The 17,491-nt window shown below is 37.5% G+C and overlaps 3 protein-coding genes and 1 pseudogene across 4 annotated transcripts; 1 reads left to right on the top strand and 3 right to left on the bottom strand.

Annotated features, from left to right (window-relative positions):
* Positions 1–78: 78 nt before the first annotated feature.
* Positions 79–3,247, top strand: LOC113772000 (putative rRNA methylase YtqB). Its single transcript, XM_027316542.1, has 7 exons — positions 79–133; positions 413–754; positions 892–952; positions 1,266–1,461; positions 2,107–2,180; positions 2,338–2,493; positions 3,020–3,247. Exons 1-7 carry the CDS (start codon positions 79–81, stop codon positions 3,144–3,146), a joined length of 1,011 nt encoding a protein of 336 aa, XP_027172343.1. The 3' UTR covers positions 3,147–3,247.
* Positions 3,248–3,378: 131 nt separating this feature from the next.
* Positions 3,379–5,866, bottom strand: LOC113770267 (patellin-4-like). The gene is made up of 4 exons (XM_027314686.1): positions 4,443–5,866; positions 4,201–4,325; positions 3,971–4,112; positions 3,379–3,864 (listed from the first exon to the last, which is right to left on the bottom strand). The coding sequence occupies exons 1-4, from the start codon at positions 5,577–5,579 to the stop codon at positions 3,595–3,597; spliced, it is 1,674 nt and encodes a 557-aa protein (XP_027170487.1). The 5' UTR covers positions 5,580–5,866; the 3' UTR covers positions 3,379–3,594.
* A 100-nt stretch (positions 5,867–5,966) lies between these two features.
* On the bottom strand, positions 5,967–11,982 carry LOC113770268 (thiosulfate/3-mercaptopyruvate sulfurtransferase 2-like). Of its 2 annotated transcripts, none has more exons than XM_027314687.1 (12): positions 11,502–11,982; positions 10,903–11,091; positions 10,520–10,579; positions 10,231–10,293; positions 9,741–9,865; positions 9,461–9,623; positions 9,206–9,265; positions 8,687–8,745; positions 7,825–7,906; positions 7,160–7,223; positions 6,408–6,475; positions 5,967–6,261 (listed from the first exon to the last, which is right to left on the bottom strand). In XM_027314687.1, the coding sequence occupies exons 1-12, from the start codon at positions 11,607–11,609 to the stop codon at positions 6,151–6,153; spliced, it is 1,152 nt and encodes a 383-aa protein (XP_027170488.1). In that variant the 5' UTR covers positions 11,610–11,982; the 3' UTR covers positions 5,967–6,150. The 2 variants fall into 2 exon arrangements, with proteins under 2 accessions (XP_027170488.1, XP_027170489.1); XM_027314688.1 differs by having other exon boundaries at positions 10,903–11,088.
* Positions 11,983–12,733: 751 nt separating this feature from the next.
* On the bottom strand, positions 12,734–15,722 carry LOC113771999 (annotated as a pseudogene).
* Between the last annotated feature and the right edge of the window lie 1,769 nt (positions 15,723–17,491).

The raw sequence follows: 17,491 nt of genomic DNA, 5'->3' as shown, positions 1-17,491 counted from the left end.
TCCGTTAGAACTGGATTTGCCTCCGTGGACAATTGACGTTGACTTCCCATCGTTTCAGGAAAAAAAAAAAAAAAGACAATGACGTTGACATGTAGATGCGGCATGGACATGGAGAAGGAAGGATTTTCAGCAGGTGAACTATTACTTATGTAACCAGCCGGTGATAGACAAAATTAATGAATGAATCCGTCAGCAAAAGTGCAAGCAATTTAGCATCCCGGAATGGGAGAGTCGCGCTCATCATGACCCTTTACGTGGAGGCGCGCGGGTTTTTTTTTTTTTTGGGAAACGAGGACGACGCTTGACCCGACCCGAGAAATGGTTGTTGTCCCGCATGCGCGACCCGCCTTGTGACTGGTGAACTATATACTAGTATATATTTTTTTTTTAAATTTAAAATTGGTTTCCGTAGGAGGTTTTAGCCTTCGCCGTGGCCGGTGCTGTAATCAGGAATCACGATTGAAGAGGATGATGATGTCTGGCCTGGCCATTCACAATATTATGATGCGTATTTGCTGCCATACTGCGACTGCTACGATTACTAGTAGTCGTCGTCATTTATTCTCCAAAAGTAGTAGTAATATCCAGTCGGCGTCGGGGTGGGGCAATCTCAAACGCTTTCTGTCTCTGCGACCGCCACCGCCACCGCCAACGCTACTGCCTCACTGCTTTTCTTCTGCTTCGTCCTTATCCTCCATCACAGATGCATCCTCAGCTGCAACCACCTCCACTCCCGCCGCTCCTGCTCTTTCAGGTAAAGGTTCTTACGTTCCCTTCTCTTATTGTTCCTTTCCAGGCTTTAGCTCCACCACTGCTTCTTCTTCCTCTTATTATTATTATTATCGTCATTAAAATATTATCTTTTCTTTAATATACGGTTTTGTGGATTAGAGGAGGACGTCATGATGGGATATGTATTTGGGAAGAAGAAGGCCACTCAAGTTGCTCACTCGTCGGTATTCCTCCCTCTTTTCTTTAGTCTTCCACTTTCTTTTTTCGCTTCGTTTTTTTTAACCTTTTTTTTAATAATTATGTTGGTTGCTCTTTCCTTGCTTTGTGCTAACCCTAGTACTCTATAGGAAATGATTGATGAGCACTCCGTTTAGTTTCTTGCTTTCCATTTCTCATGCTTCTGCTGCTGCACTTTGATTGCTCGGAAGCATCATGTTCATCTATTGAATATCTAAATGCTGATCAATGTATCCAGCTTATTCCAACTAATTACCTCTGAAGTATATCCTAAATATATTCTCCTATTGCTGTAGCTTGTGGAAGCGTGTTGTCCAAAAAGGTGACGTGGTTATTGATGCTACTTGTGGCAACGGCCATGATACCTTGGCCCTTGTCAACTTGGTTGCTGATAACACCATACATGGAGGCCGTGTTTATGCTATGGACATTCAGAAAGTTTCTTTGGAGACTACTTCACTGTTACTGGATCAGTCTCTTACTCCAGATCAGGTGACACACTGATGGATGCTTCTGGACATCAGCTGTTTAAATCTTCAGATTTTTTTTTTTTGCCCCCATCTCTGTATAGTCTGTTCAATGCTTGCCCATCGTTTGGCATTTTTATTCCTCGTCTTTATAGTTCACAAAAGTTGGCTCATGCATTTTGTACATCTGCATCGCTCTTAAATATCTTCAGATTCTACACAATGTATGAAGCCTAGAGATTTTGAAGACTACGATTGACTAAATGCATGCAATTTTGCAATTTCATTTCCGGAATTTGAGAGATCACTCTTAAGCAAAACAATTTGAAGATTTTCTAGTCCTTGCAGGCACATTAGCTGGCCAAGCACTGCATTTTACGTTTACATTTAATTCTTCAGAAATGCAACTGCGACTCTAGAATACTAGAAGCAGGTCCAGCTGTAACCATCACTTCCTACGCTTGCATTTCTTAATATGCACCCCTTTTGTTCTCTTAACCGCACGTTTTACTAAATACCTCTGAAACCCAAAACTGAGGTACATTTGTTTGGTCTGAATTTAAAGTGACTAAAATCTCTCTCTCTCTCTCTCAACGTAATTGAACCTTGTACAGACTGGCTCTCCCATTTCACATTATTTCTAAATTTTTTTTCATGCTGATAAATGCAGAGAAAGCATGTTGAGCTGTTCCTGATGTGTCATAGCAAAATGGAGGAAGTTGTTCCCAGTGATGTTGCTGTAAGGTATTACTTCAGCTAACTTATGGGGATATACAGTGTGAGCTGTTAAAGTGCAATAATAAGCGTTGTCATTCCTAGTTGCACTACCATGATTGAATTGATGCCCTTTGCTGTTGCAATCTTTTATTCGTGTCATATTCTTTTTCTGTGTCTAGTGTAGGTTAGTTGTGTTCAACTTAGGATACCTTCCAGGAGGACAAAAGGCGCTTATAACAAGGTCAGAAACAACTTTACTTGCGTTAGAGGCTGCCAAGAGAGTACTAGCACCTGGGGGCCTCATCAGCATAGTGGTTTATGTCGGCCATCCTGGCGGAAGGTGATCATTTACTTGTGTAATTTTTCTCTTCATGGATTGTTCTATGTATACATGAGATGGTGTTTTTGACATTCAGTCGCTTGAAATTGAGATAATTGCACATGGATCCCTTTGTGCTTATGATTTTTGGATGAGTAATAAGCTTGAATAAGCATTGTTCCTCCAACTGTTATGCAAAAAGCAGCATCCTAAAGGGTGAGATGATTGTTTTGCTCTGGATGACGTTAAATACTTAAAAGCCCTTTAGGAGTGCGGTGGCTTTTGGTCTAGTGCTTGTCAAATCTAGAGCTTCAAATTTTAGCTTTGCTTGGAAGTTCTTTCTAGCCTGAAAGAAGCAACTAAATCAGTACTTTTGAAATTTCATCATACAATGCACCACACTCCCACACGAGCTCTTAGTTTTTTTTGTAGAAATTGACTCCAATACATGTGTGATGGTAGTGCCTTCTATTTTTATATGATTGTTGTCAGTTGTTGCGCAACTGTTATTGATGTTTCAGACATTTGTCTCCTGTATTTGCTATAGGGAAGAGTTTGAGATGGTCCAGGCATTTGCTTCTGAATTACCAGTTCAGAATTGGGTCTGCACCAAGCTCCAAATGTTAAATAGGCCGTCGGCTCCCATGATCATTCTTCTATACAGGAGATGGTGAATAACAAAGATTAATGTAAAATCTTTGCTTTCTAATCCTTCCCAACTAACTTTTGTACTGAATATCCTGCTAAACCATTTCTGTTGGCACCATATTGAACATCTCTTAAAATCTTGTTTTGCCAGTTTAAGTATATAATGGATTGGTTTCGATGTACATCAGGTAGAAAGGAAAGAAAAGCATGAAATGGTAGCAATCCTTCTGTCGTACCAAAGAACAAAACCATGAGATGAAGTAAATGACACCAGAAATGCTAAAGATTTTTTTATTACTCTGGATGCCATGTGAACTGTATAAGAGCCTTGCCTAATTGCACATTTAAGGTGGAGTGCGAGCCAAGTAAGGCTTATCATAAACTACAGGAACAATAACCACAAAAAGAACAGAAGTGAAAACGGTGGTCTAAACCCAAATTTACAAGGGAGATTTTGTGATGATCAACCAATTCTCAACAGGAAGAAGAGCAAAGGCTAGCATCCTTAATTTTGTAACGATATAGGACTCGTTTCCTTCTAAATTGTCCGTTTTCAATGGTGATCACAACCTTCCCAGGTTCATTGCTTTTAAAAGAGTTGCGAACAGATCCTTCCTGCCACCCTATCCTCCTCTCTTTCTTGACAATGATGGTATAAGAGCTTTCATTGCTTGGAACAAATTCCTCTTTGTAATTTACCTCCCAACCTATCACAGTCAGGTCCCACACCAAAGTGCTTCCGGCCTTTGTTTCCAAGAAAAGTAGAAGCATTTTAGGTCACTGCAGCTGTGCAATGTGAAAAGACAGAAACTAAGGATGGACTAAATCCATGAGATGCTCGCTCGTTTACCTTTGGTGTAGGGATCTCGATGGTTTCAGTTGATCCTGCCTTGACGGTGACATCAGAAACACCATCGTCCGTGGAAAAATCAGGATCGTTCTCTCTCTTGAGCCCTCCATAATTGACCGGGATTTCCTCCCCAGCAATGTACCTGCAGTCAGGTCGGCCAAGCAATGCGGATATGATCATTTAATTTTGAAACCACAGACAGAGGATACAGATATAGAAAATTTTATTACTTGAGAAGGGTTTCTGTGACCCTGTTTGCACGCGCAAACACGAATTTGCTCTTAGTCCTTTGTGTCAAGAAAGGAGATAGAAGTGCGTTGAAGGCATAATACCAGAACGGGACGTTGATGAATATCTACAAAAGCAATATGTACTTTTTTAACACAGGAATGAGTTCTCAAAGGATAGCAATGAAGATAAGAAAAATTACAAAAATAGAGAAGTGAAGACAAACGCAAGTTGCTTGACTCACATTTGTGGCTACAAATTCAGGATAGTTTTCCTGAAGCAGGGCCACAGCTTGTCTGAGGGCAAGACGGAGATCCTTCCTCGATGGTCCAGGGGCATCCTTAAGATCGTTGATTTGGAGCAATGAGGAAACTCCCTCAGGCCTGAAATCGAGCTTCTGAATCTGCCTCTCCATCAACTGCAGCCTCCACCTTAAAAATTTCTCCCGGCCCTCTTGTGTTCCAAAAGTCTTATTGTACAAATCATCATTCCCAAATACTGCATAGACATTGTAACAAACCGGGTGGCCTCTACGGTCCACTCCACTCATGGAGTACATTGACTCATAATCACACCCAAAATCTTCTTCCAGAATCGAGTCAATGTTATTCTCCTTCCGATATTGAAGGGTGCTTCTCAACATTTCCCAGGCATCATTGACCTTAAACTCTCTGGCTTTCAAGAACTTCAACAGTATAACGTCTGTTCCCTTGTCTCCTCTACTTGGCATTAAAGGCACACCCCAGATGCAGAGGGACGAAACACCTGCATCGTTGCCAACACATTTAACCTCCTCTTCTTCATCTTCTACCTTAGCCTTTCCTCTGTCTGACTTTCCCTCATAAACATCATTGTGTTTCTCGTTTTCTATCGACTCTATTTGTTTTTCTTTTGGCTCGCATTTCTTGGATTCTTCCTCATTTGGATCAGGCTCTTCCTTCTGCTCCCGCTTCTTCTCCTGGAACAGTTTGTTTGCCAAAATGGCTTCTTCAACAATCGATCTAAGTTCTTCCAATGCCTTCCTTTCATTCTCCTTTAAATCAGAAAGTAGATCACTTTCGTCACTTTTCAAATAATCCCCCTTATTGGTTGCAACGGATGACGAAGTCTCTCCTGTTACATCAACTGCATCTCCCTGTTTCTCCTCTGCATTGGGTGATGAAACATCAACCTTCTCTTTTGCATCTAGATTATCTTCTGTTTTAGGGGATGAAGAAGGCTCGCCTTGGTCATTCTCTTCAACCTTCTCCTTTGTTCTGGGTGATGTCGATTCCTCACCTCTATCATTCACATCTGCCTCCTCCTCTACTTGGGCTTGCTTCTGTTTCCGTAATTCAATATCGGGCGCCCTGATACCTTCTGGTTTTGCCGCCTCTGCCATTCTTGAAATTTCTGTTGGACGTCTATTTACATGCAAGGGAAATACCGAGACCTACACACGGGCCCGAAGAACGGAAAAAGAGACGGAGAAAGCCACTGGGAGAAGTGTTTACAGATAAAGCGCACAAATCTTACACCACTCGTTGTCAGCCCATTTCGCTCCTCATTTTCCTCTCCTCCGTCTGTTTCTTTGTTTGACAACAGCGACGTGGAAAAAGAGGCGGGGGATCCCTGCACCAGGCACCTCCATGGTTAGAACGTCGTACACTTCCTTAACAAACGCGGCTGTGTTCAACAATTAGGGAGTGCACGCCACACAGCATATCATTTAATTGAAGACTTAACCGTGCTCCCGTCCGTTAGCCAGATTTCCTAGTTCCCATAAAAATTGAAGCAAAATAAATTTATAACGACATCGAATTGTGTTCTTGGATCCACCACCCCAGAAAATGAAAAAATTCAAGATACATAATCAAATTCCGTTGAATACAACTTCTTTCGTCAGAATCACTGATGACTAGTGGACCAGGGCAAAAACTTGAAATTCGTGTTTAGAAGCATTATATTATTTTTTATGCAGACTCCTCCTCAGAAGTTGAGACAGGCGTATCCGGATTCGCTCCCCACTCTGTCCACGATCCATCATATACAGCAACATCAGTCTTCCCGAGTCGATGAAGGCCCTACGTGAATTTAAGACATTATTAGATAAGGTAAAAGACACTTTGGTCTTTAAAACGAGTACGACAGGCTTCCCAATATGTACTTTCTCTTGCATGGCTGCTTATGGGGTTCTGATCAGGGAGAAGTCAAAGCCAAGAAATTTTACCAGTGCAAGAATACAAGCAGTTACACCAGTGCCACATGAAGTTATGATCGGCTCGTCCAAAGAGATGCCTGAAACAGGAGCACACGCTTAGGAAGTTGATCAAATCCTTAGCAACAGCAACACTAAACGACAGTTAATCATAGTCACAATGCAGCAAACAATTCATCAAAAGAAGCTTATAATATATCATAGGGATAAGGATAAAGTGAAAAAACAATTGGTGAGCTAACTTGTAATACCCCAACTTAATTTTATGTCTTTCCATTTGGAATTCATGATGCCAAAATCTTCAACCTACAACCAACCATCTTAGACTTTGGTAAACCTTACAAAACAAATGAAGGCAGGGTTCTGGAGTCAAAATTAACCATGTTTGCTACTTTGATCCCAACAAGTTAAAGGATTATCTCATTTTTCTTGCACTTACAACCCAAAAATACCCTAATTATTATCAACTCCAACTAGGGCATGGCAATTGTTCACCCTAAGTGTTAACCATTTTGGTAACTTTTTAACTTGTATATCAAATTGTCTCAAAGGATTTCAACTTAGTTTGTTGCCAAAACTGCCTTTTTTAATCCGTATCACCTTTAAGTTGTTTGATTTGCTTGGGGATTAGGTATGCCAAGAGTGCGTGAAAGCTTTCTTACTGTCTACATGAAAGGTGTACTTTACAGCACACAAATACAGAAGTGCTACTACAATAGTAGGCTTTTGCGCACGATCAGACAAAGAATTGCACCACTTTTTACCTCCTCCTTCAAATTTTTTCTTCAGCTCATCAGCAGACAAGAGTGACTGTGAGCCATCCAACATCTGCAAATGACCCGAGAGTGTCGTGAATCATCATAAGAAACTATCAAGTACAGACAATCATTGAAAAAGATGTAGCCACAATAGAGCTGAAATTGACTTCCAAAATTATCATGTCTGAAGTAGAAGACGGAAAAGACATAAAATCAAGAATAGCATCAACTCATTGGTGTGGCATCCAGGACTAAGCTTTTGTCCTTTCTTTTGGACGCTTGATGCCTAATGGACACCGAATGAAGCATCATAAGTTACTATAACGTACAGATAGCCTTCAAGAAAGATATACCCACAAAAGAGCCTATTTCAGCCCAAAATTCATAATGTGTGATGTGGAACACACAAAAAGTTAAAATCAAGCATAGCATGTAAACTTTTAAAATTACCAGGATCGTGAGACCTGTCAACTCTGAATACTATTTCCAGCAAGATATGTCAAGAGTGCAAATGATTCCAATTTTGAAAATGTCATAAATATACATGAAACTAAACTTTGTATCTCTTTTTGCGAACTAAAATGCCAAAATAAGCTGGAGTTAAGAAACAATTAGCTCAGCTTATCATCTCTGCATAGTATGTACACATCATTTAAAAACTGAAGTGTCACCTGAGGAAATGGAACACACTTGCTTCCAGGTACATGACCACTTCTGATTCCCTTTCGAGGCTCTGGTGCAACACCATCAAACCTGAAAGAGAATGAAAGGAAAAGACACTAAACAGACAATAGAAAAATTCTGAATAAGATCACTTGATACACATTCAAATAAAAGCATGTTGCCCTTGCTCTACAAGCTAAAAGGAAACATAATCAATTGCCCTGAAAGATCATTATAGAAAAAGCTCATTCCCCCCCAAAGTAACTGGTAAGGATGGTAACTGACTGTCAGTCCCGGCAAAATCATTCAATTTCAGAGAAAAGTCAAATCTGTTTGTCCTAAAACCTTGACAGCCTTCTATTTTGCAAATGAATTTGATCTTTCAATTTCCAAAGAGAAAAAGATGGCTTTTTTATAATTAGGAGGAGTTGCTCAATCAAGTATAGCATTTTCCGGACACAGAGACCAATTCGGAAATGCAGCAGCAAAATTTGATCATGTGGTTCTCAATTTAAGAGCTTTAAATATAATGTCATCAAGTACTTTTAAGCCAAAATAATTAACTCTAGAGGTACCTGTGAAATATAACTATCTAGTTCAAATTAGATAAACACTTCTAGGTAGAAATGCCACTATAACCAAGAAGTTTTAATTATAAGTTTCATGTGAAATTCTACTAATGAGGCAAAACAAACCACTTTATGTGTAAGTTCAGTGAATAGTTGATACGTAGGTGCAGAATGAAAAGCTACCACAAAAACACACCCTCCTCATGCATAAAACCACTAATCCTAGCATCTAAAGCAAGAAGTTGAAAACCACAAATAAATGTTATTAATGACACAGTAAACAGTAAGTTACAAATAATACCTTGGCTTTGCGCGAGCATCTATATGTTGATGTGTCTTCTCTTCAATATTCTCCCTAACCTGAAAGTTTTGTGAAAATGCATCAAAAATCCAGAACGAGAAAATGTCAACTATTCTGCTACCTGTGGTATTATCTTCTGCAATGATGTTCAAAGCCCAACCTAATGCGCAGACTCACTGCATGCCACCTTAACCAAAATTGAAGAACCCACTCTATCCTCAAACACATATACATGCATGAACATGCATGTATATTATCTTTCACTTATTTAGCGGAACTAACCAGCCAACCTCTTGAATTGTTACTGCAACTATAACTATTTCAATTAACTGTTCTTTTGGTGGCAGAGAATCAGTGTAGATAACATATTACTTCCATTCAACGTCCTGAACACTGATGCAAACAGGTTATACAAATGCAATCTGACTCACAATTCTACCAGAAACTACCTGAGAAAAAACTCAAGGTAACTACAAGTGCTAGAAAATTTTGAAAAGGAAAATTAAACAGGATACTAACTTGGTCAAGTGTCCAAACAAGATTCGGCTGAAATTTGGTTTGGAATGTGATTGGCCCAACCTGCAGATACACAACAGCTCCTGATGACATACAATGAATATACAGGAACTAGAACTGAGAGAAAAACCTATTGAATCATCATAATTAATGACAGATATATCTATCACCCAGAACTATAGATTACAGAACAATCAAATCAGTCATAGGTACTACAATGGATATCAAATATACTCCATGAAATAAATCAAAACTTACCCTCTGCCCCTGATATACTTTCTCTATTGCCTCACTGGCAGCACTAGCTTTCAAGATTGCATCTCCAGATGCACTTGATTCAACATCAAATCCTGAAGCACGCCATCTTGGTAGTCCCCCATCTAGAACCCATATTCTATCATGCCCAAAAACTCGAAACATCCTGTTTAATGCCAATGGAACGGACAGGTATCTATTGGTAAAAAACTACAAAAAGAAGGAATTACTGCAGATTAGCATATTAACTCAGAAGGAAAAGATTTAATATACTGGGGCTTACCACCAAACACGAGCTGCACTAAAAATTCCTTTACCATCATAGACGACCAACCCATCTTTATTTTCAATACCAAGCGCAGAAACAGCAGCAGCAAATGCTTCTTCTGATGGCAACATATGTGGCAACTGATACATGCAATTTGGGCAATTAAAGTTCTTTAAATCATCTATTGAAGAATAATTATGATCAAGATCTACACATTGATTATTTGAACTGCTGACAAACATTGAACAAATTTGACAAATCTTTGATAAAAGAAGACAACAAAACTGCCAGTATTGACAAGTCTTCAACAGAAGCAGCCATAAATTTTCCAATTGGTTCATCTCAGAACTACATATGATACATATGCTGACAACTAAACTATAAACATACTCACACAAGAGTTAAGAGATAATGCGCACAGAACATCAACACGTATTGTCAGCTTAGAAGCTAGAGCCATCCACGAAAAGCACATATAATTCACAAGCAGATTTGAACATCTTACATTTGTAGCTCGATCTGATATGCCATCTACGTCGAAAAAAAGTGCACCAGGAATGTGTGCAACCTGTTTGAGCAATGCCATTAAATTGTAAAATTCAACATAAGGACACTTAGTTAAAATGCCACAAGAACCTTGACAAGGGATATAGCAGAGTAGTACAAAGTAACAAGGGATACACATTAGAACAACATAAGTATCTGGCAGATATTTCTTGATTACGTAAGAGTAATCCAACAACCGCAAGGTGAAGCAAGCCAGCAATAATAAATAGAAGAAACAGGATTAAAACCTGATACTCCTGGAGTGGATTCCTCTGCTCATCCGGCATATACCAAGATGCATCCAGAACCTGAAGCGATTAAATGGTTACAATATGATTCCATTTAATCTGGCTCTACAATATTATGCATAAGATGCAGTCAAGTATAAAACCATGCAATTTTGATTAGCCCAAGATATCCATCTAAGTGACAAGGCTAGCAGGTAAAATACGGATGCATGCACACTAATACACTAAACTATGTAGGTCGTCGTTAATAATGGAGTAATAATTTTCAACATCTACGGAGGAGCTGCTCATTGCTGTTGAACTAATTGACAGAATATAAAAGTATCTAGCCATGCACACAGAAGATCAAAGGAAGATACAAAAGAAGAAGCTCAAGTGCACACCTTCATATCAGGCTCCCGAAGGTTTGCATGGAGCCAATCAACCGAAACAACAGGTTCCGTAGGATGCAGAGACATATTAGAGAATGAAACTTGTGACGCAGCCACTGATGAAACCATTCTACAGAACAGAGTTGTGGACTTGTTATAGGACCAATGGGAAGAAGCAGGATCGGAATTGAATGGTCTCTTCTGTGACAGTAAGATGGCAATTTGACATAGTTACTAACAAAGAAGAAGCACAAAACAATGTTAACATTGGAAACTGTGAGATCATTTTTGAATAAAAAGCTTTTAACAACGCAGAAATTTGTGTGGATAGAGATGAAAGGGGGATTACCAACCCATTACGTCACAAACCTAAATACAAAGGAACCAACTCCGTACAAACTGCAAAGACACAACTCATCGGAAAACCACTAAGAGCAACAGTAAAAGCTAACAGGTTTTGAGGGAAACAAAAAACATAGCAAATCATATTAAGTAGGAAACTAACCCAAATCCAATTAACCAGCAAAGGCTTATTAGGGTCAGTAGCAGCTAACGAACAGAAACTAGAGTGATAAGAATAAACAAAAGTAGTGGCGAGGGAAGGGACTTACGCTGAAGAAGGATGTGAAGAGATGGGTCTTCCGAGAAAGAGGAGAAGAAGTAGATTGAACAAGGAAGCGGTGAGAAGAGAGAACTCTGGCCAAAACGGCTGATGCCATTTTTCAATCAAGTTAAGCGAAACAATAAAGGACCATCAAAATCGTGTTGGAGAAAGAGTTTGAATTCGTGTCTGGGATTGGAATGGAAATCTTTGGATCACAACCTCCGCCCCCAACAACTCGCAAACCAGGCTGCCGCTGCCGCCTGCCGCTGCTGCTACTGCTGCTACTGATAAAACTGATACTTACCAACCAACAACTAGAAGCACCCAAGCAGAGTTGTCAAACAAACAAACGGTGGTGTTTTCTTCCCCCAAAATTTATTTCTTTTTCTTTTGTTCGATGGTAATTTTGGATTTCTCCTTTTCCCCCCACCCCTATTTTATGTGTTTCTGCAGAGGAAGGCTAAATAATGGTAGCTGTAATATTGCCAATAGCTCTCGGCCCTGGGGTGTCTAACCAGTTTTGTTAGTAAAGGACTTTAGTAAGGACAATGTGCTAGTCGTATGGCATTTCGGGGAACGAAAAATCTCTCGCACGTAATATGCGGTTGTTTTCTTAAATAAATTTTTATATATTATGAATAATTGGTATTTGAAACTTTCTCCTTTTTTTTTTAACCTTGAATGAAAGGGAGGAGAGCGAGAATTCAACATTGCTAATACCCCTACTATTTGAGTTAGGTTGGGATTGAAACTTCATTAACAAACGTTCGGATCCTTACAATTGGAGGTAGAAATAGAAAGGATGTGAAGAGCGATGAAAGAAATTTTTTTTAAAAAAAATGGTGCTTATAACTTTTGTTACTTCTCTTTTCCTCTCTCACATAAGATAGGAAAATGGATTGACAAGGTGCTTACATAGATTAGCATCCCATGGAGTCAAATCCTACATTATTCTCTAAACTAATATTATACAAGGTAAGTCCCTAATTATCATCCTAATTATCATCCTAATTGATGCTAATAATATAAGATAACATCCTAATTTGTTATTTTAATTGAAACTAATATTATTTACATTAACATCCCCTCTCAAACTCAAAATGGTTGTAAGGAAATCAACTTGAGTTTGCACACAAAATCATGAAAGCGACAGGGAGATAGTGTTTTTGTATAAAGATCAGCAATTTGATCCGATAAACGAATTGGAGATAAACTCAAAATACCACAAACAAGGTATTGTCACAAAAAATGACAATCAATTTCGATATGTTTGGTGCGCTCATAAAAATATCATTATGTGTGATCTAAATAACACTTTGGTTATCACAATGACTAGTAATAGAAGAAGAATGGACAACACCCATGTCGTTAAGTAATCAATGAAGCCAAATTAACTCCTGAGAAGTATTAGCTAAATCTCGATATTCAGCTTTAGAATTAGAGCAGGTAGTGACTAATTGTTTCTTGCTACGCCAGAAAATTAAAGAATCACAAAAAAAAAAATTCATTAGTGGAACGATGATCAATAAAATTACCAGCCCAATCAGCATCAGAATAGGTACGAAATTCAAGAAACAAATGAATCGAAAAATAAAGTCCATGAAAAGGAACGCCTTTGACATAGCGAAAAATTCTAAGAACTATAGTATAATGAGCAGAACGAGAAGTGCTCATGAATTAACTGATGATATGAACAACATAAACAATATCATGTCAGGTAACAGTCAGATAGATAAGACTACCAACTAAGCGACGATATCGCATAGGATCATCCAATAATGTTCCATCCATAGGAGTAAAATGAGTATTTGCCTCAATTGGAGTAGAGGTAATTTTGCTATCTATTATACCGGCAGAGCCTAAGAGATTAGAAGCATATTTTGCTTGAAATAAGTAGTAGCCATTGGTATTCGAAAACACCTCAAGATCTAGACAGTAATTTTAAAACTCTAGATCCTTCATTTCAATTTGTCGACTCAGATATTGTTTGAGTTGTTGAATCCCTTCCAAATCATCACCAGTAATGACCATATCACCAACATAGAGAAGTAACAAGATAGTACCAGTGGTTGTGCAGCACAGAAAAAAGGCAGAATCATAAGGACTAGCTGCAGAACTCAATTTAATAAGTGTTGAACTAAACTTAATAAATCAGACTCGAGAAACTTGCTTAAATCCATACAAGACCCGACGAAGACGACAAATTTTGTCAGAGGAATATGAAAAATCAGGAGGTGGTTTCATATAAATTTCATCAGCATGATCACCATTAAAAAATGTATTCTTCATATCTATTTGAAAGAGAGATCAACACTGACTAGCAGCAACAGTAATAAGAGTACGAACAGTTATGAGACGAGCAATTGGGGCAAAAGTTTCCTTATAATCAATACCATACTCCTCACTATAACTTTTAGCAACAAGACAATCTTTGTAACGTTCAATAGATCCATCAAAGTGAGTTTTAATTTTGTAAATTCACTTGCAACCAATAACAGTTTTGTCAAAAGGCAAATTGATCAAGTTTCAAGTATGAGTTTTGAACAAAGTATCTAACTCCTCTTACATAACTTTCTGTTATAATGGATTAGAAGAAGTTTCGTGAAAGAAAATAGACTCATGTAAAGTTGTTAAAGTAAAAAAACAGTGGTAATCATGAAGATAGACTGGTTGAGTTCTTATCCGAGAGGGATATCGTGAAAGAGAAGCAACTGATGGATCCATTCAAGAAGGCAATCAGAAGAAGTAGAGGACTATTTTGCGACTGACGAAATATAGTCATTAGAGGCACACTCAAGATTTGAAGGACACTCAAAAAATAGGTCTATAGAAGGATTAGTAAAATGTGGTGGTAGGAAAGAGAAAGACAAAGTAGTTTGAGGGATGGCAAAAAAAATTTTATGTTTCCAAAAAATTACATAGAAAAAAATATGCAACCTACGAGAAATAGAATCATAACATTTATAACATTTATGAGTAATGTCATACACAAGAAAACAACAAAGATGGGCATAATATTGTAATTTGGATCGTTCATGAGGATAAAAGCATAAAATATGTACATCCAAAAATTCTAAAATAGGAGTAAGCAGGAATGGTACCAAACAATATCTCATATAAAGATTTATTGTGAAGGATAAGATATGAAACCCTATTGATAGTGTAGACAGCAGTCTCTCCCTCAAATGGTTCACGTAAAGATGTAAAAATGAGTAAAAATCGAATTGTATCTAAAATGTGGCGATGTTTACGTTCGACTCTATCATTTTTTTTGAGAAGTGTCCAGACAAGATAAATGAGGTAAGGTGCCTTAAGAAATTATAATAGATTCAAAATCACCAGAGATATATCCACGAGTATTATCAAATCTAAAAAGTTTTATAATTTTAAAGAACTGAATTTGTACCATTACATTAAATTCATGAAAAATGGAGAGAAATTTAGAATAGAATTTTAAGAAATAGATTCATGTATATCAAAAAAATCATCAACAAAAATAATAAAATAACGAAAACTCCCATAGTGAAAACTGGAGCTGGACCCCAAACATCTGAATAGATCAAATCAAAAGGTACTAAAACATGATAATCACTCTTATTAAAAGTAAAGCAAAGATTTTAATTCAATAAGAGAGGGATGACCTAATTTGTAATACCATATAAACATAGTGGGAGTAGCAAAGGCACGAGAAGAGGAAAGACGAAGAGATGTCAATTCGAACAGTCGTCCAATCTTACGTCTGGTCCCAACAATTGTTTTCATCAATGGATTCTAAATAAGACAAGTAACACAAAAAAAAAAAAAAAAGTTGAAGATCAAGGTCACATAATTGACCAACAAAAAGAAGATTGAAGGATAATTAAGGAACAAAATAGACATTAGATAAAGAAATGTCATTAGTTGAGATGGTACCATTATGTGTAACATGTATAATAGAACCATCAGTTGTAAAAATGAAAGTAGGTTTTGAAAATAAAGATTTTGAGTAAAAAATGTCAGAGTTATAGGTCACATAGTTACAACATTCAAAATCAATGAATCATGAAGAGGTACCTGATGTGACAGAAAAAGCATTTGCAGAAAGTTGAGCAGTGTGAGCAAGAGCTTGAGAAATAATGACCTCTAAATCAGCAGTAGAAGGAGCGGAAGAAGCAATAGGAGATACAAATCCAAAAGGTGTGGTAGCAGTAGATTCAATAGGAGGGTGGGTTTTATCAGTGGCAGCCATAGTGTGAGGAAAAGAGTTTCAAGTACGTTGTCCTTGACCTCTATTTCTAAACTGAAGTTTGTGGCATTCAGAAATAAAATGAACTAATTGTTGACGATACCTACACTCAATAGTTGATTTTGAAGCAAAAGCTATAGGTGGTCGAGATGTCGAATTAGTCTGACGAACAAGGGTAAGGATCATATTAGCAGAGCGAGAAGAGGTTATATGCTTTCGAGTTTCTTCAGATATCAAGTCCTTAAGAGCAGTATCAATGGAAGGTAATAGCTTTCTATTGAGAATAGCAGTCCGAGTAGAGTCAAACTCGTCAAGTAAGACCATGCGAAACAGAATAAGGCGATAAGAATCATGGTAAGCATAGAATTTTTTTGCTTCATTGGGGTAGTTCTATCAAGGTTTTGATTCAACAATCTCATCCCAAAAATAAACCATGTCACAGTAGATATCCTAAACAGATTGACCAGACTGTTGTTTCATGGCACGCAATCGAAGAAAAAGTTGATATAGAATGAATTTAGACTAATATTATACAAGGTAAGTCTCTAATTGTGATTTTAATTTATCCTAATTGATGATCCTAATTGATGCTAATAATGCAAGATAATATCTTAATTTGTGATCCTAATTAATTCTAATATTATTTACATTAACAATTCCAGTTTCTAACTTTCTATTAGGGAGTGAATTTGTTGGATGGTTTAATTACAACAAGAAAGAAATCGCCTACAGCATTGTTCACTCCCCTGTAGTTCTTAGCCAAAAAGGACTTTGTTACATCTTTGTGCATACCTTTGGACACCTTTATGTAGGCAGACCTCTATAGATCATCTAAACATAGAATCTACGGTAAATTAGGTGGTTTGCGTATATTTCTTTTACTAGAAAAATGAGTTAGAATCAATTGTAATTCAATCAATGACAATTCAATCAATTGAATGTAAGTTGCTACCATGTTATTTTGTTTTTCTAATAAAGTCTCATTTAAATGAAAGTGTTCTTACTAAGAGTTCGTAGTAAGCAGTGTTTTGAAAATCGAATCGAATCGACTAGTTCGAACAGTCGAATTATGAACCAACCATGCATCCGTCTAGTTTAATGAGTAACTCAAAAAATCTATTGAACCGATCAAAAATCAGTAAAAATTGGGAGGTTCTACCGATTTTTATTAAATTTTTATTTTCTAAAACAAATAGTTTAGTTTTATTCAAAATTTTTAACGCTAAAATAAATTAAAAAATTTAAACTTTTGAATCGGGATTGAATCGATTGAATTGGTGAATCACAAATCGAAAAGTTTTTCAATTCACTCTCCGATCTGAGTTTAAAAACATTGGTAGTAAATAGTTGTAGTAGTAGTAGTGGAAGAGATGTTGGATTGCCAAGACAAATTGACGGGGGTGGCCATCAGACCCCTTTTGCCTGCATGCCATGTCACATTCTCACTAATGCCTGGACTCTCACCTTTTTTTCTTTCCTGACTACTGTGGACTTGAATTTTTTTTTTTACCGTTGACTTGACTTGATAACTTTTTTTTCTTTTTTGTTTTAAGTCGTTCTGTTTTGCAAGTTATTAGGTAGACGAAGCGACCAGATCGATCCCTAAACTACTTATTAGAAGCCAAAATAGTCCCTGAAATTTGATGTCTGCCCAATTTAGTCCCTCAAACTATATATTCACATAAGCCAATCTTGATTTCTCTTCTTTTTTTATTATTTTTTTGGCTAAACCACAAATGATACAAAGTTCACCACTACAAACCCGGGGAATA

Source organism: Coffea eugenioides, chromosome 5 (genome assembly GCF_003713205.1).
Source record: "Coffea eugenioides isolate CCC68of chromosome 5, Ceug_1.0, whole genome shotgun sequence".
Lineage (NCBI taxonomy): Eukaryota > Viridiplantae > Streptophyta > Magnoliopsida > Gentianales > Rubiaceae > Coffea > Coffea eugenioides.
This window is presented reverse-complemented; position numbering and strand designations above follow the sequence as displayed.